General features: G+C 53.9%; 1 protein-coding gene across 2 annotated transcripts; it reads left to right on the forward strand.

Annotated features, from left to right (window-relative positions):
• The first annotated feature begins 8,022 nt into the window (after positions 1-8,022).
• Positions 8,023-18,032, forward strand: Card19 (caspase recruitment domain family member 19). Of its 2 annotated transcripts, XM_026406946.2 has the most exons (6): positions 8,023-8,126; positions 13,028-13,170; positions 15,210-15,363; positions 16,707-16,766; positions 16,952-17,023; positions 17,745-18,032. In XM_026406946.2, the coding sequence occupies exons 1-6, from the start codon at positions 8,120-8,122 to the stop codon at positions 17,858-17,860; spliced, it is 552 nt and encodes a 183-aa protein (XP_026262731.1). In that variant the 5' UTR covers positions 8,023-8,119; the 3' UTR covers positions 17,861-18,032. The 2 variants fall into 2 exon arrangements, with proteins under 2 accessions (XP_026262731.1, XP_026262732.1); XM_026406947.2 differs by lacking the exon at positions 16,707-16,766.
• Positions 18,033-22,155: the final 4,123 nt, after the last annotated feature.

Here is a 22,155-nt window from a genome sequence, read left to right on the forward strand (position 1 = left end):
AAGAGGGGTGGGGAGCAACAAGGGGCTGGCAGGGCAGAGCTGCTGTCCAGGGGAGCTGTGGCGCTCCAGCCGCAGGAAGTGCAGCACACTGCACCTCCACCACCCCCAAAGCCTGCAGCACAACCTGGGGGTACAGCTGGGCTAGGGATACCTCAGCCTGGAGCAGGAGCCAAGTTCTCCCTCAGGGTAGTTGGAGCTATGGGGCTCCTCCTCTGGGAATATGCAAAGGGGGAGCTAGCCCCCAAATAAAACCCCTAGATGTCCAATTCCCGGGACCAGAGGGACCGCTTACCACCACGTTGCCCTGTGGTTTCCTGGACACGCCTATCTTGCTTCCTGCAGGGCCTGAGCACCACTTCTGCCTGGAGGCCACCTCACTCTTCTCCACTTACTGTTTTAGTCAGCTATTTTGCTGCTGTGATCAAAAGACCTGACAAGAACAGTTTTAAGGAGGGAAAGCTCATCTGGGGTTTCAGCGATCTCGGTGCAGACAGGGCCTGCTCCATTCCTTTGGGCCTGAGGTAAAGCAGAACATCATGGTGGGAATGTTAGAAAAGCAGCTGGGGAAAGGCGCAAGAAAGCAGAGACCCCTGCTCTCCAAGAACAAGATATAGACCCCAAAGGCACACCCCCCAACACACCACCTCCTCCAGCCACACCCTACCTGCCTACAGTGACCACCCAGTCAATATTAGGGGATTAATGTACTGATTAGGTTAAAACTCTCATAACAATCATTTTACCTGTAAACTTTCTCACATTTTATCCCACATGAGCTTTGGGGGGACACCTCATATCTAAACCATAACCTTGTTTCAAGAAATCAGTAATTTTTATGATATCTGTCAACATCTGGGAGGTTTATGTGGCTGAAACAAATAATTTCCCAAATCTTGGGGTCTCAAACCACTTAGTTTATTTCCTGCTCACAGTACATGTCCAGCTGATGGGCAGGGACTCTGCTCAGTGGTGTCACCAGAGCCCTTGGTTCGTGAAGCATCCCCCATTCCAATGCAAGTGTCCACGATCTGTGACAGAGGAGGGGGATGTTGAAAGGGCTTGCACCAGCCACAAAATGCTCTGGCCTGAAAAGAAGTCGTATTCATGGGTTTTGCTCATGTCATCTCAACCAGACTGACATCACCAAGCCACTAAGGTACCAGGAGGTCACTCTCCAGGGGTACCAGATGGCCACGAGCAACATCATGCTGATGCAAGTCCACTGAGGCCTGATTCAGCTGTCTTAAATTTAGAGTTGGTGAGAACAATGACTTCAGAGAATGCAAAGCCGAATTATCAAAGAAACATATGAGTCCCCCCAGAATGATGTCATTCAGATCATCAAGTGGCTGCATTAATGGAACTGGGCACAAAGGAGGCATCACTACTCTGCAGAATATTTCCCCAATAGAGAGACATTGGGGGGGAAGTTGGTTACCTGTCTGCTTCCTTTTTCTATTGCCATGTAGCTAATCATCCTCAAATGTGGTGGCTTAAAACAACAGCAGTGCCCCCCCATGCTGTTTCCACCCCTCCCACCTCCCCCCCCACCATCCTGGTTCTTTCTGCATATTTTCTGGGCTCAGTGAGGTGGTTCTTGCTTCTGCTTGTTTCTCACATGCCACTGCATTTGGGCAGTGGCCGGGGGTGGAATCTTCCAGAAGTGTCTTCTAGTATGTCTAGTGGGACCTTAACTGAGGCTCTCGGTGGAAACATCATGTGACCTGAGCTTTCCTGCAGCATGGCAGCTGGGTTTCAAGAGGAAGCATCCCAAGAGACAGGAAGTGGGTGTGCCAGTTCCTTCAGGTGGGGTCCCTGACAGCGCTCTGTTGGTAGAGCAATCACTCGTCTTGGTCTGGCATGGCCCGAGGACCCTGGAGTCTTTCTCCCTCGCTTCCTCCAGGCCAGCACCCAGGGCTCTTCCCTTTCTCTCAGGCCTCACAGTCACTCCTTCAGCAAGTCCTCTGGCTTATCAAGATTCCCCCAACTCACTCCACACTTGCCACCACCCCAAGCCCGGACCATTAAAGTGGCCTCCTAGTCTCTTTGCCTCCAGTCAAGCCCCCCAGAGCTCATTCCCACCCCTCCGCTTTAGCATTGTTGTTTTTATTGTAGAAAAATGCACATAACATAAAATGTGCCATTTTAACCATTTTTAAACATACAGTTCAGTGACATCAAATACATTCATACTGTTATATCACCCCCATCTATCTGCAGACCTTTTTATCTTCTCAGACTGAAACACTGTCCCTGTTAAATGTTTTTTTTTTTTCTTTTTGAAATGGAGGTCTTCCTATATTGCCCAGGCTGGCCTCAAATTCATGAGCTCAAGTGATCCTCCTGCCTCAGCCTCCTGAGTAGTTGGGACTACAGGCCTGCTCCAACACACCTGACTGTCCTTCCTTTTTTTTTTTTTTTAAATAATTTTTTTTAGTTTTCAATGGACTTTTTATGTGTTTGTTTATATGTGGTGCTGGGGATCAAACCCAGGGCCTCACAGATGCCAGGCAAGGCTCTACTACAGAGCAACAACCCTGCTTCCCTCAGAGCAAGCTATCCAAAGACACAAGGCTGACGCCTCAACACCTCTGAGACCCAGCCTTAGAAATTACCCACCCAGACCTCTGCCCCCCTTCACAGGTCACCCAGATCACCCTGGGTCACTGTAGGAGGACACTATACAATGATGTCACCACTAGGGCTGTCTTGGAGTCAGCCACCATTTGCTTCTCTAACTGTCCTTCAGAGCACTTATTAGCATGATTACTTGTGTCCTCTGGTCACAGGGGCTCTGTGGAGCAGGACTTCTTCTGCCTCCCTGGGATCTAACTCTGGGTTGGGCACATGTTTAGGAGATACTTGTTGAATGATTTAATAAATAAATGAATGGATGAATGGTGCCCCCTGGTGATATGTGGTGTGGGAGGAGCGTGTTCTTGCTTTTCCTCACCACGCACGTTGCCTTTGTGCATGGTTGTGGTTGGCTCCAGCCAAGCAGGCCTCCAGCAGCCTGTGGGGGCCATGACCCCTGCCCTGGCCTGGGAACACCCTATCTTCAGCCTCAGCCTCTCAAGAAGGCCCCTCTGGCCCCATCACCCTGTCTTATAGTGTCTGTCCTCGCCCTCCTGAGTAGTTGGGGCTACAGGCCTGTTCCAACACACCTGGCTGTCCTCCTGAGTTGTCAACATGTTATTCATGTGCATTCATTAAGCACCTCCTGCATACTAGCCATGTGGAGTGGATTCTGTAGCATGACAGCCAGTAGGGAAGCCATTTATCAGGCAGTGATAACACTCTGAAGAGTGGAGACTTGGGGACACAGAAGACGACACTGGAGCAGAGCCCAAGGGAGGGAGGATTTCAGACGGGGCAATAGGAAGGACATTTTGGTGGAAGGCACAACACATGCAAAGGTGTGTAAATAGCAGAGGTGGCTGCTGGAAGAATAGGAAGACTGTGAGCCCAGGGGACACAGTCCAACTCGGGGTCACAGCCCCTGTGGCTCCTATGTACAGACTGGCTATGGGGACAGGACAAGGCAGGGAACCAGTGGGGAAGTGGCTGCCACCTTCCAGGGAAGAAATGGGGTGGTGGTCACAGAGGTGGAAGTGGGCTGGATGTGGGATGTACTGGGGAGGGAGGTGTTCTGTTGAAAGGGGCAGGTGAGCAGAGCCTGCAGTAAGGAGGGGGCTGGCCAGTGAAAATCAGGGAAGTGCTCCACCTGCCCAGTGCAAAGCGACCGCAGAAGGCCAAATTTCCCTGTGCAACTTCAAAACTGTGTTTACTTTCTGATCAGATAAAAAACATGTCAAGGTGACAAACTGGGCCAGGGTGTTAGGGACAGGGAATTTGTGACCCTGACAATTCTTTACCTGACCAAACTTTAGTTGGACTCCTTCACCTTCCCCTAGGACCACGTGTGCACTTCCTTGTTAAATCCAGGCTGAGCAAAGAAAGCTGTGGAGTCAGTTTAGCAAGAGCCCAGCATCCCCCATATCCAAATTCCCTTGATAACTGATCGGGCTCATCCACCACTGCCATGCCTGGGTGATGTCTGATTGCCCTGGCCTGCCTTCAGCAAGAATCCTGTTAGGTCAATTGGCCCATTTTCTGTTGCTCTAACTGAATACCATAGACTGGTATTCCAAGAATACAGTTCTATTTAGTTGTGGAGCATGGTGCCGGCATCTGATGAGGGTGCTCTTGCTAGGTCATGGCATGGTGGAGGGCATCACATGGTCACAGAGAGTGGGCTTGTTTTTATAACAAAGCCACTCCCTCAATAATCCATTATTCCACTGAGCCATGATGGATTCACCCATTCAGAGGGCAGAGCCCTAATCTTACTGATCACACTTGGTCCCACCTCCAAATATCCCACAATGAAGATTAACTTTCAACTTGGGTTTGGATGGGGAGTTGGTTTAGCCAGAATGCCCCCCTACTCTTGGTGTCTTTAGTAATTTTTCACCCACTGTCCAGCCCCAGCCCTGCCATGCCCCTTTACTATAAATCCCCAATTGTCCTTGCTATATTCAGTGTTGAGGCCAGTTGTGTACTGTGTGTGTGCATGCACGTATGCATGTGTACATGCACTTGTGCACACATTACTGGGGATTGATCCCAGGAGCACTCTACCACTGAGCTATTGGTATTTTTGATTTTATATTTTTATTTTGAAACAGAGTCTCCTTAAGTTTCTGAGGGTGACCTCTAACTTTCAATATTCGTGCCTCAGCCTCCTGAGTAGCTGGGAGACTGTGCTATGGTGACCAGATTGAGCCCCCATCTATACCGAGTCTCTTTTCCCCTATTGCAATAGTCCTGAATGATTTTTCTGATAATATCCAAGGACAGGGTTTTCAGTTGCTCTCCAGGAGGTGAAGGGCAACATCAAATGTCACAGAATTCTGCACAGGGTGATCTGGGTCCTCCCACCCTGTGAGACTCATAGTGCCTGAGAAGCCGGTGAGGGTCTAGGACCCCAACCCTATCAATCTGCAGGAGCTTACTTTCCACTGGGGCCCACTTAGCTGCAGCCAGCAGAAGCCAGACAGAAGGGAGGATGCCAGCATTATTCCCACTTCCACCCCCAGCCTGGAGAATTGGGAGAGTGCCCAGGGCCCACCCTTGGACTTTGGGACACCTGTACCCACTTGCAGCCTCTGGGGTAGGTATCAGGGCTAGTAGTCCCCTTGCACGACTGAAGCTCCCCTCTTCCAGCTGAGGCCTTATGTCCCCGCAGGCTTGGAGGTCACATCCTGAGTGGTACAAGGTGTATAGTCCCTATGAGTTGGGGTGGGGTCCTTAGGCCAAATCCTATACAAAGTCTGGATTGCTGAAGAGCAGCAGCCTGCACTTGGGAGACCCCCTCCTGGCTGCTAGATCTAGGACAAGGGACTGCTCTAAGCCTTAGTTTCACTGTCCATGTGAAGGTGGGATGTTGGCCTTCCTAGAAGGCGCCAGGATTCCCTGAAAGTGGGCAGTACCTGGAGCTCCCACTGTCCTACCCAGTCCTGGCACTTACGAATTTGACATTACTTCTCAGGGGTGAAATGAATGCAGAGGGGTCAGTGCTAGGTGCCACAACACAGTGTGATACATACGGCCGCATTCAACTGTGGCAACAGGGATCTGAGGTCTGTGCGGGAGAAGGTATCCCAGGTTTTCCCAGGAGTAGGCACAGGCCAGGGCACACACCTGCCCTGCGGCAGGGTCTGCACATACTGTTCCTCTGCTTGCCCCAGACTGGCACTAAGGACAGCCTCCTACCTGCCCTGAGACTGCTCTGCCTTGTGGGGAAGCTGAGCAGGGCTCTTCACCAGTTTTGGGGGAGGAGTGTGTACAGTAACCACCACAACTCTACCCCAAAGTTTGGGGTTCCTGGTGATAACTGCAACCCAATCTCAGGGTTACCCTATAAGCCCCCTTTAGAAAGAGAGGCTGAAGCACAGGGGAGAACTGAGGCACAGTGATGCAGGTCACATGGACCGAAGAGACCATTGTGCTGTCCCAGAAGCGAACTCTGAGCTTGGGCCCCCATTCCTAGTCAGCTTCCAACACATCAAATTAGTGTGCTCATTCGGCACAGCTGGCACAGGAAGAGAAGACAAGTAAAACCAAATACTTGTCCATTGTTGATGGCTCTAAGGCCCTGGTCACCACCCCCCTACATAACAGGTCTCCATTTCATAGCTGGGACAGGGCCCATTTGCATCATATGGGGTTAGGGCTTCCTGTGGTGGGCATCAGAACTGGAAAGGCCAGGACTATGACTGACGGGGTAGTGGGCAGGAAGGTAAGAGATTTGTCCAAAGCCACCCATTTTATAGGTGGGGAAATTAAGGCTCAGGCAGGTTAACTGACTTCCCTAGTGTAAGTATGTCCTTAGGCCTGAGCAGACAACTCCAATTCAAAACTCCAGTCTGAAACCTGCAGTCTCACCAGGCACCCCTAATGGAGCCCTCCGGTGTGGCTCTCAGGCACAAACAAGTCACTTCATCCCAACCTCAGAGTGAAGTCTCTGGCATGTTGTCCTCGCCCCATAAGGGGGAAACTCAAGAAAATCAGGGTGGGGACCACCAGATCAGATACTTTAACCCCAGGGTAAATGACATTGCTGAGAGATCTGGTGGCAGCTGATAGGGATTGAAAGGGTGGTCAAAAGTCCCAAAATTTAGTATAAATGAAGGAGCAAACGAACAGACATTCAGCCAGCTGACACTGATGCCCTCATGCCAGAGAGACTAATGAGGACCTGGACCGACATCTCAACTCTTCTCATCCTTTGCCTGATCCACTGCTCTCCAACTCTACAGCCACATCTTGACCCTGGTGTAAATGGTGACTTTTCCCTATGATGACCCTTTCTTCAACCAGCCCAGGAGAAGCCTGCCTTGGTTCCTGACCTGATCACCACGGTCTGAGTGAGTGTGCATCTTCTGGACTTAAAGCCTAAGGCATGAGATTTTTGATTTGACACTTGAACTTAGCATGCAGAGGGAATGTCTGTCATGAGCTGTCATGATTAGGTGTGTTTGCAGTGCTTAAAATTAATCTACAATTGTTTGCTGTGAATTGATTATGTCTACTGCAGTGCCTAGCATTAAGGATTGTCATTTTCTTGCTTAAGAACCTATAGAGTGAAATTGTATTGAGTGACTTGACAAAGGCAGAAGTGCGTGGACATTCTTTATTTCTCCCCCTCGACTGCGTATTGCCATCGCAACACCTAGTTAGGGCCACAATGCCAGGCCAGTGTTTCCTTTTAAAGATGGTGCCCCAATGGGAAACCACCACACCCAGGCCACACTGTTGAGTCCCAAGTCTCCCCTGGACTGGAGGAACGTCACTGTTCAAGCCCTACTTACTTTGGTTGACCTCTGGGGGCTATGGATGCCCACTGGACTTTTGCCCCTGGACTGACCTCCTGCTTGACCTTGGGTAAATCTTGTCTTCTCTGAGTCTCGGCTTCCTCAAGTCAAAGGTAGGTGCGGTAGTCAGGGGCAGAGCTGAAAGGCAGGAGATTGGCAGCACCCAGGCCTCCAGGATCTCAACCCGGCAAGTAGGCGGGGCCTTCGGGGCGTGGCCAAAGACTCGGAGGCTCGCGGCCTGGGAGGGGCTCTTGGGCTTTGGGAGAGGCTTGTTGGGGGCGGGACTTGGCCGAGGGGCGGGGCCAACGGGGGCCGAGATTCGGGGCTCCCAGCGGCGTCAGAAATGACGCTAGGGGAGCGGGACTCTGGGCGGCGCCCTCAGGGGCGGGCTTCGGCGAGGGGTGGGGCTCAGTGGTCCCGGCGGCGCCGAAGCCCAGGACCGCGAGGGCGGGTCTCGGCTGAGGGGCGTGGCTTAGAAGCCTAGCGGTGCGCAGCCGGCACTTCCTGGGCGTGGCCCATCTGGAAGGGGCGGGGCTAGGAGCTCCTCGCGGCGTCGTAGCCCAGCCCGCGAGGAGGCGGGGCAAGTCGAAGGGTGGGGTTTAGAGCTGGCGGCGACGTCGCCGTCGCATTCGGGCGAGGACTAGCGGGAAGGGGCGGGGCTTAGGGCCCGACCTGCGGGCGGCGGTCACCGGAGCCGGGGGGCCGGGCGGCGGACTGAGGGGCGGACAGCCGTGCCGGCCGCCATGACAGGTGGGCGCAGGGCCAGGCCAGCGGCAGGAGCCGAGTGACCTTGGTCGTCAGCTGTTGGCGGCCACTCGGGTGCAGCATCGCGCGTGTCGGGGTTTCCCTGGGTTCTGCGCGGTGGGGCGGTGGGCGCCTGGGGTCTTCAGGCACGGAGGGCGGGGCGCCAGGTTCGGACCGAGGAGGCAGAGATCACAGGTGAGCTCGGGCGCAGTGCAGTGCCGAGGTCGGGCCCTGCTGCTGCAGCTGGGGGTTGGAGAGGCGTCCCGGGATGGGATTGGGTCTGGAAGTAGGAAGTGGTACTCACTGTGGGGCCGCAGTGATTTGGGCAGGGAGATAACCAAACTCATCCCAACTACCTGGAGGAAGGGGCACCGGGGGCGTTGCGTTCCTGGGCACTGTGTGGCACTCTTCGGACTCTAGCACTTCCTGCTCCCTCGGGTTCCAGCCGCACCCCTTTACCCCAGACAGGCTTGGGGAAATCGGAGACACCAGCTGGACTCTCCTCAAGACATTTGTGTTCCAGACTTAGTGGCTCCAGCCTGCCTCCCCCATTCCCCAGGGCCTCTGGTTGGGGGAGCCACACACCTTCTTTCCCATCTCCTGCTCTGTGGACTTTTCCCTGTGAAAGAAGTTCACGGGAGTGATGGGCCAGTGAGGGACCCCATGGCAGAGCAGTTGGGGGAATATGGGAGCTCCCAGATGCTACACCTTGTTCCTGAGAGTCTCACTTTTCTGCCACATGAGGTGACCCTGGGGGTCAGAGTGGCTCCAGAAGTCTTCACTCCCCTCCTCTGCACTCATTGGAGTCTTGGCCTGAGTCCTGCACAAAAATAGGGACTCATGAGCTGGAACCTAGTAACTTCCAGGATACCAGGCCAGAGGAGATCCCAGCTGCCACCTGCTCCCTTTTGTCATTGCCACACACCCTTCCTATTTGTGGTTGCCATTTCTGAGTACCTAGTATGTACTGGGTCCTGCATTGGTCACTTCCTGGGGAATGTTATGTCTGTATATGATCCAGGAAACAAAGTGGCAGAGGCAGAGTGAGAGCCCTGGCCCCAGCGCCTTCAGTGCCCAGCTCCTTTAGCAAGTTCATCAGGATGCCTGAGACACACAGCTTGCAGCTGTGTTGGCCTTTAGGGGCTATGATAGGAGCTGGGCTCGCTGAATATAGAGGTAGCTCACTCCAAGGGGAACAGGGGGCCAGAGAAGGCTTCTTGATGAAGGGACCCTCCAACTGAGAGGCCACAGCCAGGCAGGGGTCCTCAAGACTGTGGAAACAGTGCACCCTTTCTTCCTCCCATCTCCTTGCTAGACCTCTAGACATTTCTCACTCCAGCAAGCACACATGAGCAGGTGTCTGGAGAACACTGAAGACAGTGTCTGCCAGGGCAGGTGTTCAGCTGAAGTTTCCCGACCCGTGGTGTGCTGTGGAGTTAGCTTAGTTAAACTGGGTGCTGGGACAAGAGGGGCTTCTGGAAGAGATTTTGGAAGACGGTTGATGCCTAAGGGTCTGGACCCGAGTAGGGTGGGGCTAGAGGAACTCAGGAGGACAATAGGCTGGGTACCAGTTAACTAGTTGTTCTCAACCCTGGCGTGGTTGTGGGCTCTTGGCCCAAGCAGGCGGGCTCTGGGGCCTGTTGGGGTCTGATGAAAACTGCCCTAGGGCCCTAGATGCCAGGCTGAGGGCTTTGGTCTGGGCTGAGGAGAAAGAATTCAGATTGGGGTGACAAGAGTGGCATCCATTTGCTTGATATCAGCTGGGCAGGAAGGCGAGGGCATGGGTGGGTCTTAGCAGAAGTATGTGTGGGTTTTTCACAGGGCAATCCATTTTCCTTTATCCTATGAAAACAGTCTTGGCCTTGTTTACCAGGGCCTGGCTCCAAGGCGGGGGCCCTGCTTGTGTCTTTTGGTGCTTCCCAGTGGCTGTGTATGTGTGGTTTGCATGCGGAGCTCATAAGAACCACAGGAAGCCCAGCCTGGAGCCATGCAGCCAGCCCCAGCCCCTGGGCTGTGCTGCCCATGCCAGGTGACTCAGGGCTTCTGTGACTCATGGCTTGTGGGCAGCAGAAGCCCTGCTAGGGTAGCGGCTTGCAGGGTGGGAGGAGGCTGCTAGAGGATGCTGGCCACTGTCCACCAACAGACCTCACCCGTGGGCCTTGGACCAGTACCCATTTATTCCAGAACTCCTTAGTGAGCGCACACTATGCTTGGCTTTGTGTACATGGCAGAGTGCACCCTGGGGAGACAGCACTGGATAGGCAGCCTGGAGCTTGCTCCTGTCTGGCAGGGAGCAGACCCATATAGCCAGTTACATCATTGATTTGTATGTTAATGAGACAGGCAGAACATCTGGATGCCAAGAGGAGGCCCCAATGCAACTGTACCCAGGTCCTGACCTTGCAATTTTTACTTCCCAGCTGACTGGAGTCTTGAGCAGATACCTTATCTGCTTTCTGTGCCTCAGTTTCTCTGAGAACAAGAGCAGGGTTGTGTATAGCTGGTGGAAGGATGGAGGGTATGGCCTACCCCACAGGGGGTTGCTCCATGCAACTAGTTCATCTTCGCTCTTCAATGAGAGAGGAGGCCAGACTACCCAGTACACCTGGCCACGTGACTTTGGTAGGTCACTGGGTGACCCCGTGCTTAGGGCGACCCCTCACTGTGGCTGGGCTGTTGGTGATCCATCTTCCACACAGGATGTTGGGCCAGCCAGGGTTCCTAGTCCCCAATCGCCTCCGGTGTGGCCATGGTGATGGCTTAGGCTGATGTGCCAAAGCATGGGCCTGGCAGAGGCAATGGCTGTGAACCAGAGCAGCTTCCTTCCCCAGAATTGAAACTAGAGAAAGGGGCCCACTTTTTCCAACATGATGACCTTATTTTATAAAAGGTCAACCTTACAGAAGTATAATCTTATTAGTAAATGCAGTAGTTTTTAGTGAGTAATTGGATAAGTTTTGACAAACGTCCATAGCTGTGTAACTATCAGCCTGTACAGAATCAAGACAGCTCATTTGTCACTCTGATCTTTTGTACTCCTTCTTAGATAATCTCCTCCTAGATTAGGGGTTGATCTGCTTTCTGTGACCCCCATTTTTTCTTTAAAATTTCTCTTTATGGTTTTGAGGAACTGTTATGCTGTTTTACACAGTGGCTGCATTATTTTGCATTTTCACCTGCAGTGAAGTAGACCTTGAACTTCTTCACAGCTTCCCCAACACTAGTTCTTTTAGTATTTAGCTATGAGTATGTATGAAGTGCTACTTTAGCATAGTTTTGATTTGCATTTTCCTAACAATTAGTAATGTTAAGCATTTTTATTTGCTTATTGTACATCTCATAGTGTCTGCTCAATTCTTTTGTGTGTGTGTGTGGGGGGGGTGTGTGCACGCATGCGCGCATATGTTTGTGTGTGTGTGTGTGTGTGTGTGCGCGCGCGCGCGTGCACGCATATGTTACTTATTGGGGATTGAAGCCAGGGATACTGAGCTACATTCACAATCCTTTTTTATTTTGAGACAGGATCTAAGTTGCAGAGACTGGCTTCAAACTTGCAGTCTTCCCCCTGAGCAGCTGGGCCCAGCTTAATCTATGCCTTTTGATTAGAGAGATTAACCTATTTACATTTACATTTAAAGTAATTGCTGATACGACCTATTTCTGCCATTTTGCTCCTTGTTTTCTGTATGTTTTGTAACTTTTTTGGACCCTTGTTTCCTCCATTATTGCTTTTGTGTTTAGTTCATTTTTTTTTGTTGTAACACATTTTTTATTCCCTTATTACTTTTTTAATTTTAATTTTTGGTGTAGTAGTAGATGGAAGAATGCCTTTATTTTATTTGTCTTTATGTGGTGCTAAGGATCGAACCCAGTGCCTCACACATGTTAGGCAAGTGCTCTGCCCCTGAGCTACAGCACCAGCCTCGCTTATTTCCTTTTGTGTACGTTCCAGATACACACAGAAACGTGAAGATTACATATAATGTCCTCAAGTTAAGTGGCCCCAGTCCCCACAGGGATCCTGTGCTCTCTGTGCCTGCCCACCTCCCACCACCCCTCAGCTTTAAAGACCTGTCCTCTGTGAAGCATTCTTTTTTGTTATGAGTTCATTTCAGTTATATATAATATTATGGGATGTAATTTGCTCTAATTCATCCCCCTTTCCTCTCTTCCCTCCCCTGTTCCTTTTCCTTTACTGATCTTTCTTTTATTTATAGTTTTTTTTAAATTACTGCCTGATGGATATACATAAAGGTGAGATTCACTGTAGTGTATTCATATATGGAACATAATACAGTTTGGTCAAGTTCTTAATGGAGAAGACGGTAGAACAATGATGATTTTAAAAAGATTCTGTAAGAGAAGAGACAAAGCATCCCAGCTCCCTGGGAGGGCTTGTTGTTGGCGGAAGCTTCTCAAGGCCTTCTAGACATGCTCTGTGCCAGGGTGATGCCAGCACAGGCCCCTGAGCCCTGCATATCTGCATCTGCGTGGCAGGGGAGCTGCACAGCCCCTGGGCCTTCTCTGAGCTGCCTGCAGCCTCCCTGGACCCGGACTAGTTCCAGATGGCCCCATGGAAAGTGGCTTTTTCATTTCTCTGAGTTTTATTTCCTATGATAAGCCCTTGGGCATAGAAAAGGGGCAGAGAATGCAGCCCCTCTGGGGTTCCCGCTGTGCTTGCCCCCATCCATCCCTGGCCAGCCATGTTGGTGGGCAGGGCACAGCTCTCCTGCACTTGATGCCCGCTGTGCAGCGTGGGGGACCTGTGAACCTTGCAGGTGTGTCCCCTAGAGCGTGTTGCCTTCCCAGTGGGTGTGGGGCATCCTACGACCAGAACTAAGGGTGCTGTCTTTGGACCCCATGGAGCTGCGCTGGCTCATGTCCTGTGCTACCTGCATTTGTTTCAGATCAGACCTACTGTGACCGCCTGGTGCAGGACACGCCTTTCCTGACAGTCCAAGGGCGCCTGAGTGAGCAGCAGGTGGACAGGATTATCCTTCAGCTGAATCGCTACTACCCACAGATCCTCACCAACAAGGAGGCCGAAAAGGTGCTGAGGAGGTGAGGGTGGGGGTACCCAAGATGCCTCTTGATCCCCTTCCTTTCCAGACTGGGGGGAGCAGGCACTGTGGTCATCTTCTCAGGGGATGGCACACCAAATGTTTCAGGGTAGCTCACGGTGACACCCCTGGGCCCAGGCACTAGAGCTGCCCAAGTCGAAACTCTGTGGAGTGACCCCAGCAGACCCAGAACATCAGCCTGTCTCTTCCTGTGTCCTTACATCTGCTGCCCCTTCCAGAGTTGTGGAGGGGCTACAGGAGGTGACACATGACAACATACAATAGCACCCGACAGCAGGAGGTTGGGAGGGAGAGCAGAGAGGGGCTGAGGAGGGAGGGATGGAAGGTTCCTGCTGGCGTCGCCCTGGAGCTCCACAGCCGCTCCTCCCTGCATTTCCAAAGGATGAAAAGAGGCGAAGACTTGCTTCCTCGCCTGTGTGAGGCTGGAACCTGGCCCCTCTGAGGTGGGCAGCCAGGCTCCAGGCCAACAGGTGCTGGCCTGCCTCATAGCCAAGCTCACTCTGCCCTGTTCTGCAATGCTGAGGGAGGTCGGTCCACTGGGACCTTAGCTTCCCATCTGGGAAGTGGGCATGAAGCCCTGGGTACTGACAGGCTATGGGGGGGACTGGCTCATATGTGTCAGGAAAGTAGTTCCTGGGTGCTCTCCATCCAGAAGGGTCCCTGCGAGTAGCCACCATCATCACCCTTTTACAGAAAAGGCTGCTGCGGCCCAAGAAGCTGTCACATGCCCTGGGTCATCCATCACAGGAGGTGAGGTCACACCTGGCTTTCTCAGAGCTGTAGATGCCACATTGGCTGCACTGAATGTGACATTTGAGATGCAGTTCCTGAGCTCTGTCCCAGGAGGTCTAATCCTGTCCAACTCCTATGGGGCCAAGGGACACTAAAGGGTGCCCCAGGGCTCAGGGACACTGGGTGAGAGAGTTGAGCATGCCCTGACCCAAGCCCCAGCTCCTCCCTAAACGCCCGTTCCCTGGCAGCAGTCACCAGGACTGGAGGGCTGGGCAGCTGGTGCCAGAGACCCACAAGATCTTTGGAGTTCAGGTCCTGCCCGTGGCCTCGCCACTGGGTGACCCTGAATGAGTCCCTTCCCAACTTGGAGCTGTAGTCCTCACTTGGTGTGAGAGTCACAGGGCCACTTATAAGGCTGCCCTGAGGGGTGGGCTCTCCTGGAACAGGCAGGATTGGTCAGGACAGAGCTAGACCCAAAGTGGGCTGCTGCAGACTCAGGTGCTGCTCCATTTTAAAAGTCACAGAAGGATTTAAAATGATCAACTCAAATGCATCTCAGGCCGTAACTAAATGTCTAATTCATTCCCACCTTTAAAATTTTGAAAGCTTTTAGGTGTTTTTACAGTGGAAAGGGGAACCACTCTACACCAGACACTCCTGTTGGCTCTTGTCACGCTTTGGTGGTTCCCTGTAGCCATGTACGTCACCACCAAGGGGAAGCATCAGGCCACAGCCTCCTGGTCCCTGTCCAAGCCCTCTGTCCACTGACCTTTATAACCACATGTTCACCCATTACGCTCGTCAGAAGAGCCCAGTCATTTCTCAACTCATTTTTAAATACTGGAAACTTGTTCTCAGGGACTGCAAATTCACAGAAGTTGCCACTTATGCCATGACTTCACTGATACCCTGTAACGATCTTTCCATGTGGGTTTACTATTCCCTTTTTATAAATAAAGAAACCAAGACTGAGAGGGTTGAAGAAACTTGCTGTAGTCCCACAGGAAGCCACACTGCGTCGCATCAGTGGCTGCAGGATGCTGTCCTCTGCCTGTTTTTTTCCCCAGAATGTTTTCCCCCCACCCCACCACCCAAAGAGTAAGGCAGCAGTGCCCATGGCTGTGGCATTGTCAGGGCCACGTGATGTGGCTAAGAGGCCATGGGTATTGCAGGCACTGCCATCTGTGGGTGGACCCTGTTGCTGGGAGCTCTGAACCCAGCACCTTGCCCTGACCTACCTTCACCCCTTCCAGCCTGCTCTTTCTTCCTTTCCCAGTTTCGGAACCCCAAGGTGTCCCTGCGCCTACGACTTTGTGACCTCCTGAGCCATCTGCAGCGGAGCGGGGAGCGGGACTGCCAGGAGTTCTACCGAGCCCTGTATATCCACGCCCAGCCCCTGCACAGCTGCCTGCCCAGCCGCCACGTGCTGCGTAAGTCCCCCCCACTAACCCTCCACGAGGGCCAGGCAGGACATCCTGGCTGGCTGCTGATGGCGTGCACAGCATCAGGGCCCTCTGAGTCTGCGGCGGCCCAGGCCTGGGCATCCCTCCTTCTTGCACCTCCACCTTGGGAGAGTGTCACCCCAGCAGGGATCTCTCTGCCTGTCTATTCCTGTCTTCTGCTCCCCTCTCTCCCTCTGTCTCCCCACTTCTCCTTCTCTACCTCCTCTCTCTCCTCCTATCTCCAGGTCTCTGTTTCTCTCTTTCTCTCCCCACTCTCCTCCTTCAGTCTGTCCCTCCTTCTCAGGTCAGTTTTCAGAGGCCAGCCTCCCCTACATCTGCTCCTCCTTCCTTTCCTAACTTCACTCACCACGGGTCTCTCCTGTCCACACTGATGGCAGCCCTGTCCTATGGCTGCATGGTGTTCCCAGGCCATCCCTTCTTGGAGTGACCTGTTTCATGGCAGACACTGACGTTGTCACCTTCTGCCACAGCTTGCCTGAGCATGCGGGGGTTTCTATAGGGCATCCGCAGGCATGGATGGCCAGTTAGGGCTCGCGCATTTTGATTTAGAGAGTTTTGTCTCAAAGACAGTGTATCCCCAGGCCCTGGGAGGTGTGCAAGTCCCAAGGGTCTGGGGTCCTCTGAGCTTCTGGGACCAGGGAGGGTACAACAATGCTGGAATTGTGGCTCCATTCTGAGGCTACTGTGCTTGGGGCTGGAGGAGGAGGGGCTGCCGCCCCCAACCAGAGTGATGACGTGGCTCAGTCCAAGCTGCTCAGGCCTGTGTCTTTGATCCCTAGAGGCCTACCTGGACCTCACGGTTCCACGCTATGGACACTTGAGGGCAGAGTACGCAGGCCCTCTCACCCCAGCCACACATGTTCCTGGGGTCCTCAGAATGTAGCTAGGGCCTGTGCCATTGCAGAAAGTAAAGCACCTTCTGTGGGTCCTAGAAGCCCCCAGGGCCTGCCCAGCAGACAGGCTTCCTGGAAAGAACCAAGGAGGGGCCTGGGGAGAAGCCCCAGCCCAGCTGCCCCTAGTAAGACAGTTTCCACCTGCCAGTAGCTGGCTGAACGATGGATGCTGCATTTGGTGTCTTGTGGCCAACAACCATGATGTCATAGTAACTGGACCAAAGAAGACCCCAAACCACAGGGCTCCCTGAGGGGGCTGACTTGCCAAGTCCTGGCCTGGCCAGAGCCACACAGCACTGTGTGGCCATGGGAGGGCCTGTGGCCTCAGGAGGTGGCATTGCCTTGCATTTCCCATGAGGTGACCACCTTGCTCTCGGGCTCGGCCCGTGACTAACTGCTCTGTGATTTTGTTTCCAGAAAACTCAGATTGCACAGAGCTCGACTGGGGCAGCGAGAGCCATGAGCTGAGTGACAGGGGTAACGCCCCCCACCACCTCCCTCCCCTCTTTCTTTCTCTCTCCTCCCACCCTCAGGGCTCCGGCTCTGTCCCAGGGGCTGCTCCATCCCAAGTCGGGCTCCATTCCTGGCTTTCTTTCGGTAGACAGGCCCCCTAAGCTGCTCTGGCTTGGGGCAGGGGCCTGTTCACACTTGTTTCTCCCCAGGACCCATGAGCTTCCTGGCGGGCCTTGGCTTGGCCGCTGGACTGGCCCTCTTCCTCTACTGCTGCCCTCCAGGTGGGTACAGGTAGGCCCTCAAGAGACCCCAGGAGAACAGGGCTGCATCCCAGGCCTGCCTGTGCTCAGCCCCTGACCAGGAGCCGGCCCTGAGGCCCGTCTGGCAGGAACCTCTGGCCTCTTCCTGCCTCAGTTTCCCCACCTGTGCAGTGACGTGGTTTCAGGACCACCTGGCAGGGCTCATAAGGGATTGGGTGTGTGGAGCCACCCCCCCCCCCAGCCCTTGGTGGCTCCTGCTTCCCCCCAGCATCAGAGAATGAGGAGCCTGGGAAGGAGGGGCAGCTGCAAAGCCCTGCCACACCTGTGAGCTCGAGCCATGTGGGGCCCTTGAGCAGGCCACCTCCCGAGCCTCCAGTCCTTCTGCCAGTGGTGTCACAGGCCTGGCAGGCAGGAGACCGCTGAGGGCCGACAACTGCCATGCAGGGCAGATGGCCCCACCTCTCTTTTCTGTGGTGCCTGAATTTGTCGCCCCAGGAAGGGTGTGGGGCCCAGGTGCACATCCCAGAGCCCTCACACTGAAGGCCTGTGGGCCTCCCAGGGAGCCCTGGGCTCCAGGGTCTGCCTGGATCTTGTCTGTGGACTCAAACACCCAGACTGTGAATGAGAGGAGGTGACAGAGTGGGAGGGAGTGGTGGTGGCTCCAGTTCTCTGTGACCTGGCCAGGCAGAACAGAGTCCCCTTCACGGCTGGCTCTTACATTTTTCCTTCCCGTGTCTTCCAGACCCCAAAGTGCTGCCAGGGGCCCGGCGGATCCTTGGCTTCTCACCTGTCATCATCGACAGGCATGTCAGCCGCTACCTGCTGGCCTTCCTGGCAGATGACTTCAGGGCCTTGTGACAGACCCAGACCTAGAGGATCTTGCCCTCTGCTCAACCAAAGAATCCCGTGGCTGCCCGCCCCCGGGCCAGCACTCCTTTTTCTAAATGCTATTTTTCACTATTTATAATTTCTATATGAAGAACCTTTATCCCACAAGGTGCTTTATGATATTAAACGTTCAGTCTGCTCAGCCTGTCTCTCCCTCATCTCAGGATCCTACATGATTCTGACTGTAGCTGCTCCAGAGTGGGCTGAGTCAGAGGGTGCTCCTCGTACCTGAGTTCAGCCAAGGCCCAGGGCAAGGTGCCCCCCACCGAGGCTCACCGTGTCAGATGTCCTCTGATGCTGTGCTCCACACTGTCCCCACTCTTGCTCCACCTCTGAGCCTTTCTGACTCTTCCTGCCTAGTACCCTTGGTAGTCCCCATATCTGGTCTCTGTCCAGCCCCATGGGCCTAGGTGGGGAAGGTGGACTTGGGCCGCTGGCCTGGCAGCTCTGCTGCTGACGCTGAATCCCAGGCCTGGCCACCGTGGGTTGGGGGTAGCAGTGGGCTCCGTAGGCCTGCAGTGGGGGTACCAGCTGCTCTGAACATTCACATGTGTTAAGTCTGATTCCCCCAACAAACCTGGAAGGTAGGGGCCGTTATCCCCACTTTCCTAATGAGGACACTGAGGCCCAGAAAAAGTGTCACTCAGGTAGTAGAGGGGGAAAGAGGATATTAGGCCAGGTCTGAGCTCAAGTCTACCTTGTCCCTGTCCTCTCCTATGATTGTCCAAGGAAACACCCTGCATCCACCCTCCTTGCCAGGTCCTCTCCCTTGGCCTCTTGGACACTATCTAGCCACCAGAGCCTTAGCTCCTTCACACCCCAGGCCAGCCACTATCACCTGGGAACAGAGGTCCCAACAGAGTTAGAACCCTCAAGCCCACCCCATCCATCATTAGGGTGAATGAGGAGTCGGTGCTGCCAAGCATGGTTGGGCAGGTGCAGGGACCAGGCTTCAGCCATGTCAGATACATGTGTGGTCACTCTTATGGCAGGGAGCCACCCTGCCCATGGGAAGAAAGCTAGACTTTGGGAACAAAGCAGTCCACAGAACTTTTTAGATCTTTAAGAAATGAAAAAGGCCACTATGCATCTGAGGTCCTGGGGGCTGGCTTCTCATGTCCTGCCCTGGGCCTGGTATTTGGCCACAGCCAGCCTTTCATGTGTCCTGAAACTGGGGCCCCTGTGCCTCTGGAACAGGGTCTGCTCCCGCGACTGATGGGACTGCCCATCTTGTTTCCACCGCCGGCCTCAGCCTCAGGACCCATCCTGGAAGTATCCTTGTGGACACCAGGAAGGTGAACACAAACCAGGGGCCTGGTGCTCTGCCCTTGCTTCCATCAGCAGACCCCCCCCCCCGGCAGGGCCTCTTGCCTTAGGCAGTGTGAACCACGTTGACAGGCATCTCCTCTGAGGGACTCCCCAAGGCTGAGGCCAGTGGACATCCCCGACCCTCAACTGCAACTCCACCCAGTCACAAGCTCTCTGTTGGGACATTGCTGCCCTCACTGTGAGAAGAGAAAACGGAAGCCCAGAGCCAAGTCACACAGCAGCCAAGAGGCCAGCATGAGGGGCACTCCTTGTGCCCTCTGCCCACACCACTGCCTCTCACCCACTGCACACTCATACACACAAGTACACACATGTGCACAGTAGTTATGCACATGCATGTGTATGCACACATGTGTCCTCACATATTGCACAAGTGTACACACTCCTTAATGTCTACACAGCACGTGCACACATACACATGTGCATGTGAACACAGATGCATGCAAGGCCCTGGCTGCGGGGCCTGAGCCAGGGCCCCTGATGATTTCACCTGATTGCCTCTCCCTGCCGGCCCTCCCCACCAGCCTTTTTTGGGGAAACAATAACATTTGCAGCACACAGAATCATGGTGAGTGTGCATTTTCCACGGGGGGTTTCCAGAGGCACGTGGAAGGGGCCATGGCAGGCCTTAACTCTGGGATGACACCACAAGTGGACACATGGGCACAGGGCCAGGCTCCTTTGGGAGAGGGGGTGCTCACGACTCAGGATCATGAAGCACGTGAGAGTGGCAAACGCGATTTGTGGGTGGTGCTCCCAGATGCCTCTCTGCCAACTCCTGTGCTCATTCAAGAGAACTGAGGGAGGGTAAAGGAAAGCCACACCAGCGGGGCTTCCCACCTGCCAGGACGCCATGTAGCCAGTGATGAAGTGGTTTTGGGGACAGCCCCCATTACCGTCTTGCTCCCCTACCTCCAAACTGCAGGGCCAAGGTGTGGATTTCCAAGTCTCCAGGCCTCTGTTTGTCTGTCTGTCACAAGGGAACCTTGCTCTGAACCCTCCTTGCCGAACACAGCTGGTAGAGCAAAGCTGTTACAGTGCTGTTCCCACGAGAGAGCTTTATGAATTTACCACTATTTACCACTGGAAAGCACCCCTCATGTTGCAGGGGACAGATGTGGCAGGGGACCGAAGATAGCAGGAAACAGTTTTATTTGGATCAGAGGGTTCAGCTTTCGCTGTAATCAATTAATCCCCTGAACCCCAAGTCTAGGTAGTTTCAGAACTTTATACCCAGCACATAAGGGGAGGGGCTCAGAAGCTCACAGTCTGCAGAAGTTCACACAAAAGCAGCTCTTCCTTTCGCTGTTCTGGGCAAGTTAACCCTTCAAGGACAGCACCTGAGAAGGGGAGAGCTTCTTCTCCCTTTTCTTTCCTCCCCTGCCAGCTGTTACCATGGAGCCCAGTGGGTAACTTCTCTCATCTTAGAAATGTAGACATCTCCGTGAAGCCCAGCTCAAGGCCAGAGGCTTTGTTAAAGGATTTGTCTTTTTATTATCTCACTTTGCATTTGCAAACACACTTCTACTCTACTGGATAAATGTTTGTGAAATACTAGTAAAGGGGTGTCCAGCACCTGGAGTGCTGATTTCTTCCAGGCCAGTGGCCAAGTAAAATAGAGCAACAGGAAAACAGGAAGTTTACCCACATTGAACTCTTTTGTACACTCTTCTGCGGACAGTCCTAAAATCTTCACCATAGTAAAGATTTCTGGAGAAGCTTAGTGAAGATTTTCTGTGGAGAAGGGGGTGCCACTACACTCACACTTGGTAAAGGTAACAAGCATTTAGTGAAGGGACAGAGACACATGGGTGAAGGTGACACATACCTTGTAAAGGGGACAGACACTTGTGTCCAGCATGTGCACAGGCTGGACTTGTCCCTGGAGGTCCAGAAATAGGCAAGGCCTCAGGCCAAAGGCCTGGGAAGGTCCCGGGCTGGCCCCACCTGAGACCACAGAGAACACACCTCCTCAGGACTGTGAAAAGGCCGAAGGCCATGATTCCCGAGGCCCAGAAGGTCCCCAAGAGGGGACCAACAGCACAAGCCTGTCCCCTGGACTTGAGTCCACCTGGCGTAGGATTGCTGACTTTCTCCTTCCATTTGAGACCCACAGAGGCCCTGCCCTGAGGCCCAATCTGCCAGCCCCTGGGCACAGATGGTCCTTGGCTGCCCCTCCCAGCCTCTAGTCACCTGGGTCCCACTCCTGACCCAGGTAGCCTCAGAGCCTGTGACTGTGGCTTTCAAAGACCCTCACTGCAAGCCCCACCTCCCATCTGCCACCTCCCACCTGGCTGGTCCTCCACAGGCCTCCCATCCGAGCCTGGAGCCCACGGAGGAGAGCACAGTGGAAGGGTTCTTGTATAAGGCGTAGGCACTCCCCCTGCTTGGGGATCCCTCCCCATCCACCAACAGACTCATCCTCAGGTCCTGAATAGAATGTCACCTACTCCAGGATACACTTTTGACACACAAGTAAGAACAGTGGCCGCTCCAGGGACACTATTCCCAGAACTCTGCAGGGGCTGGTAGGGACAGCCAGGATGCGGGGAGAGCTCCCATTACCAGAAGTTCGTCACAAGGGAGAGGAGGTGCAGCTGCAGAGGAGAGCAGGAGGCTTGGTGGAGCTCTGGGCTGGCTGAGCCGGACCAGCGAGGATACAGGGCACACGAGCCCAGGGCAGGAAATGCATCTGCATCTTGCACAACACAGGGTTGATGACTGCACACGTGTGCAGGTGCAGGGTTGGATTTGGGGGTGCACTGACACTGCTTTTCTGTAGTGTCACCATTTCCATTCCCACTGGGTCGGCACCTGCTAGGTGGGGTCTTCTCCCCCACTGCAGATGGCTCACAGGGGCCCTGCCAATGTCCCCGAGCCCCAGGTCCAGCCAGACACAGGTCACGGCTCACTTGGGTCTTGGAGGGGGTTAGCCT

This window comes from Urocitellus parryii, chromosome 13 (assembly GCF_045843805.1).
Source record: "Urocitellus parryii isolate mUroPar1 chromosome 13, mUroPar1.hap1, whole genome shotgun sequence".
Lineage (NCBI taxonomy): Eukaryota > Metazoa > Chordata > Mammalia > Rodentia > Sciuridae > Urocitellus > Urocitellus parryii.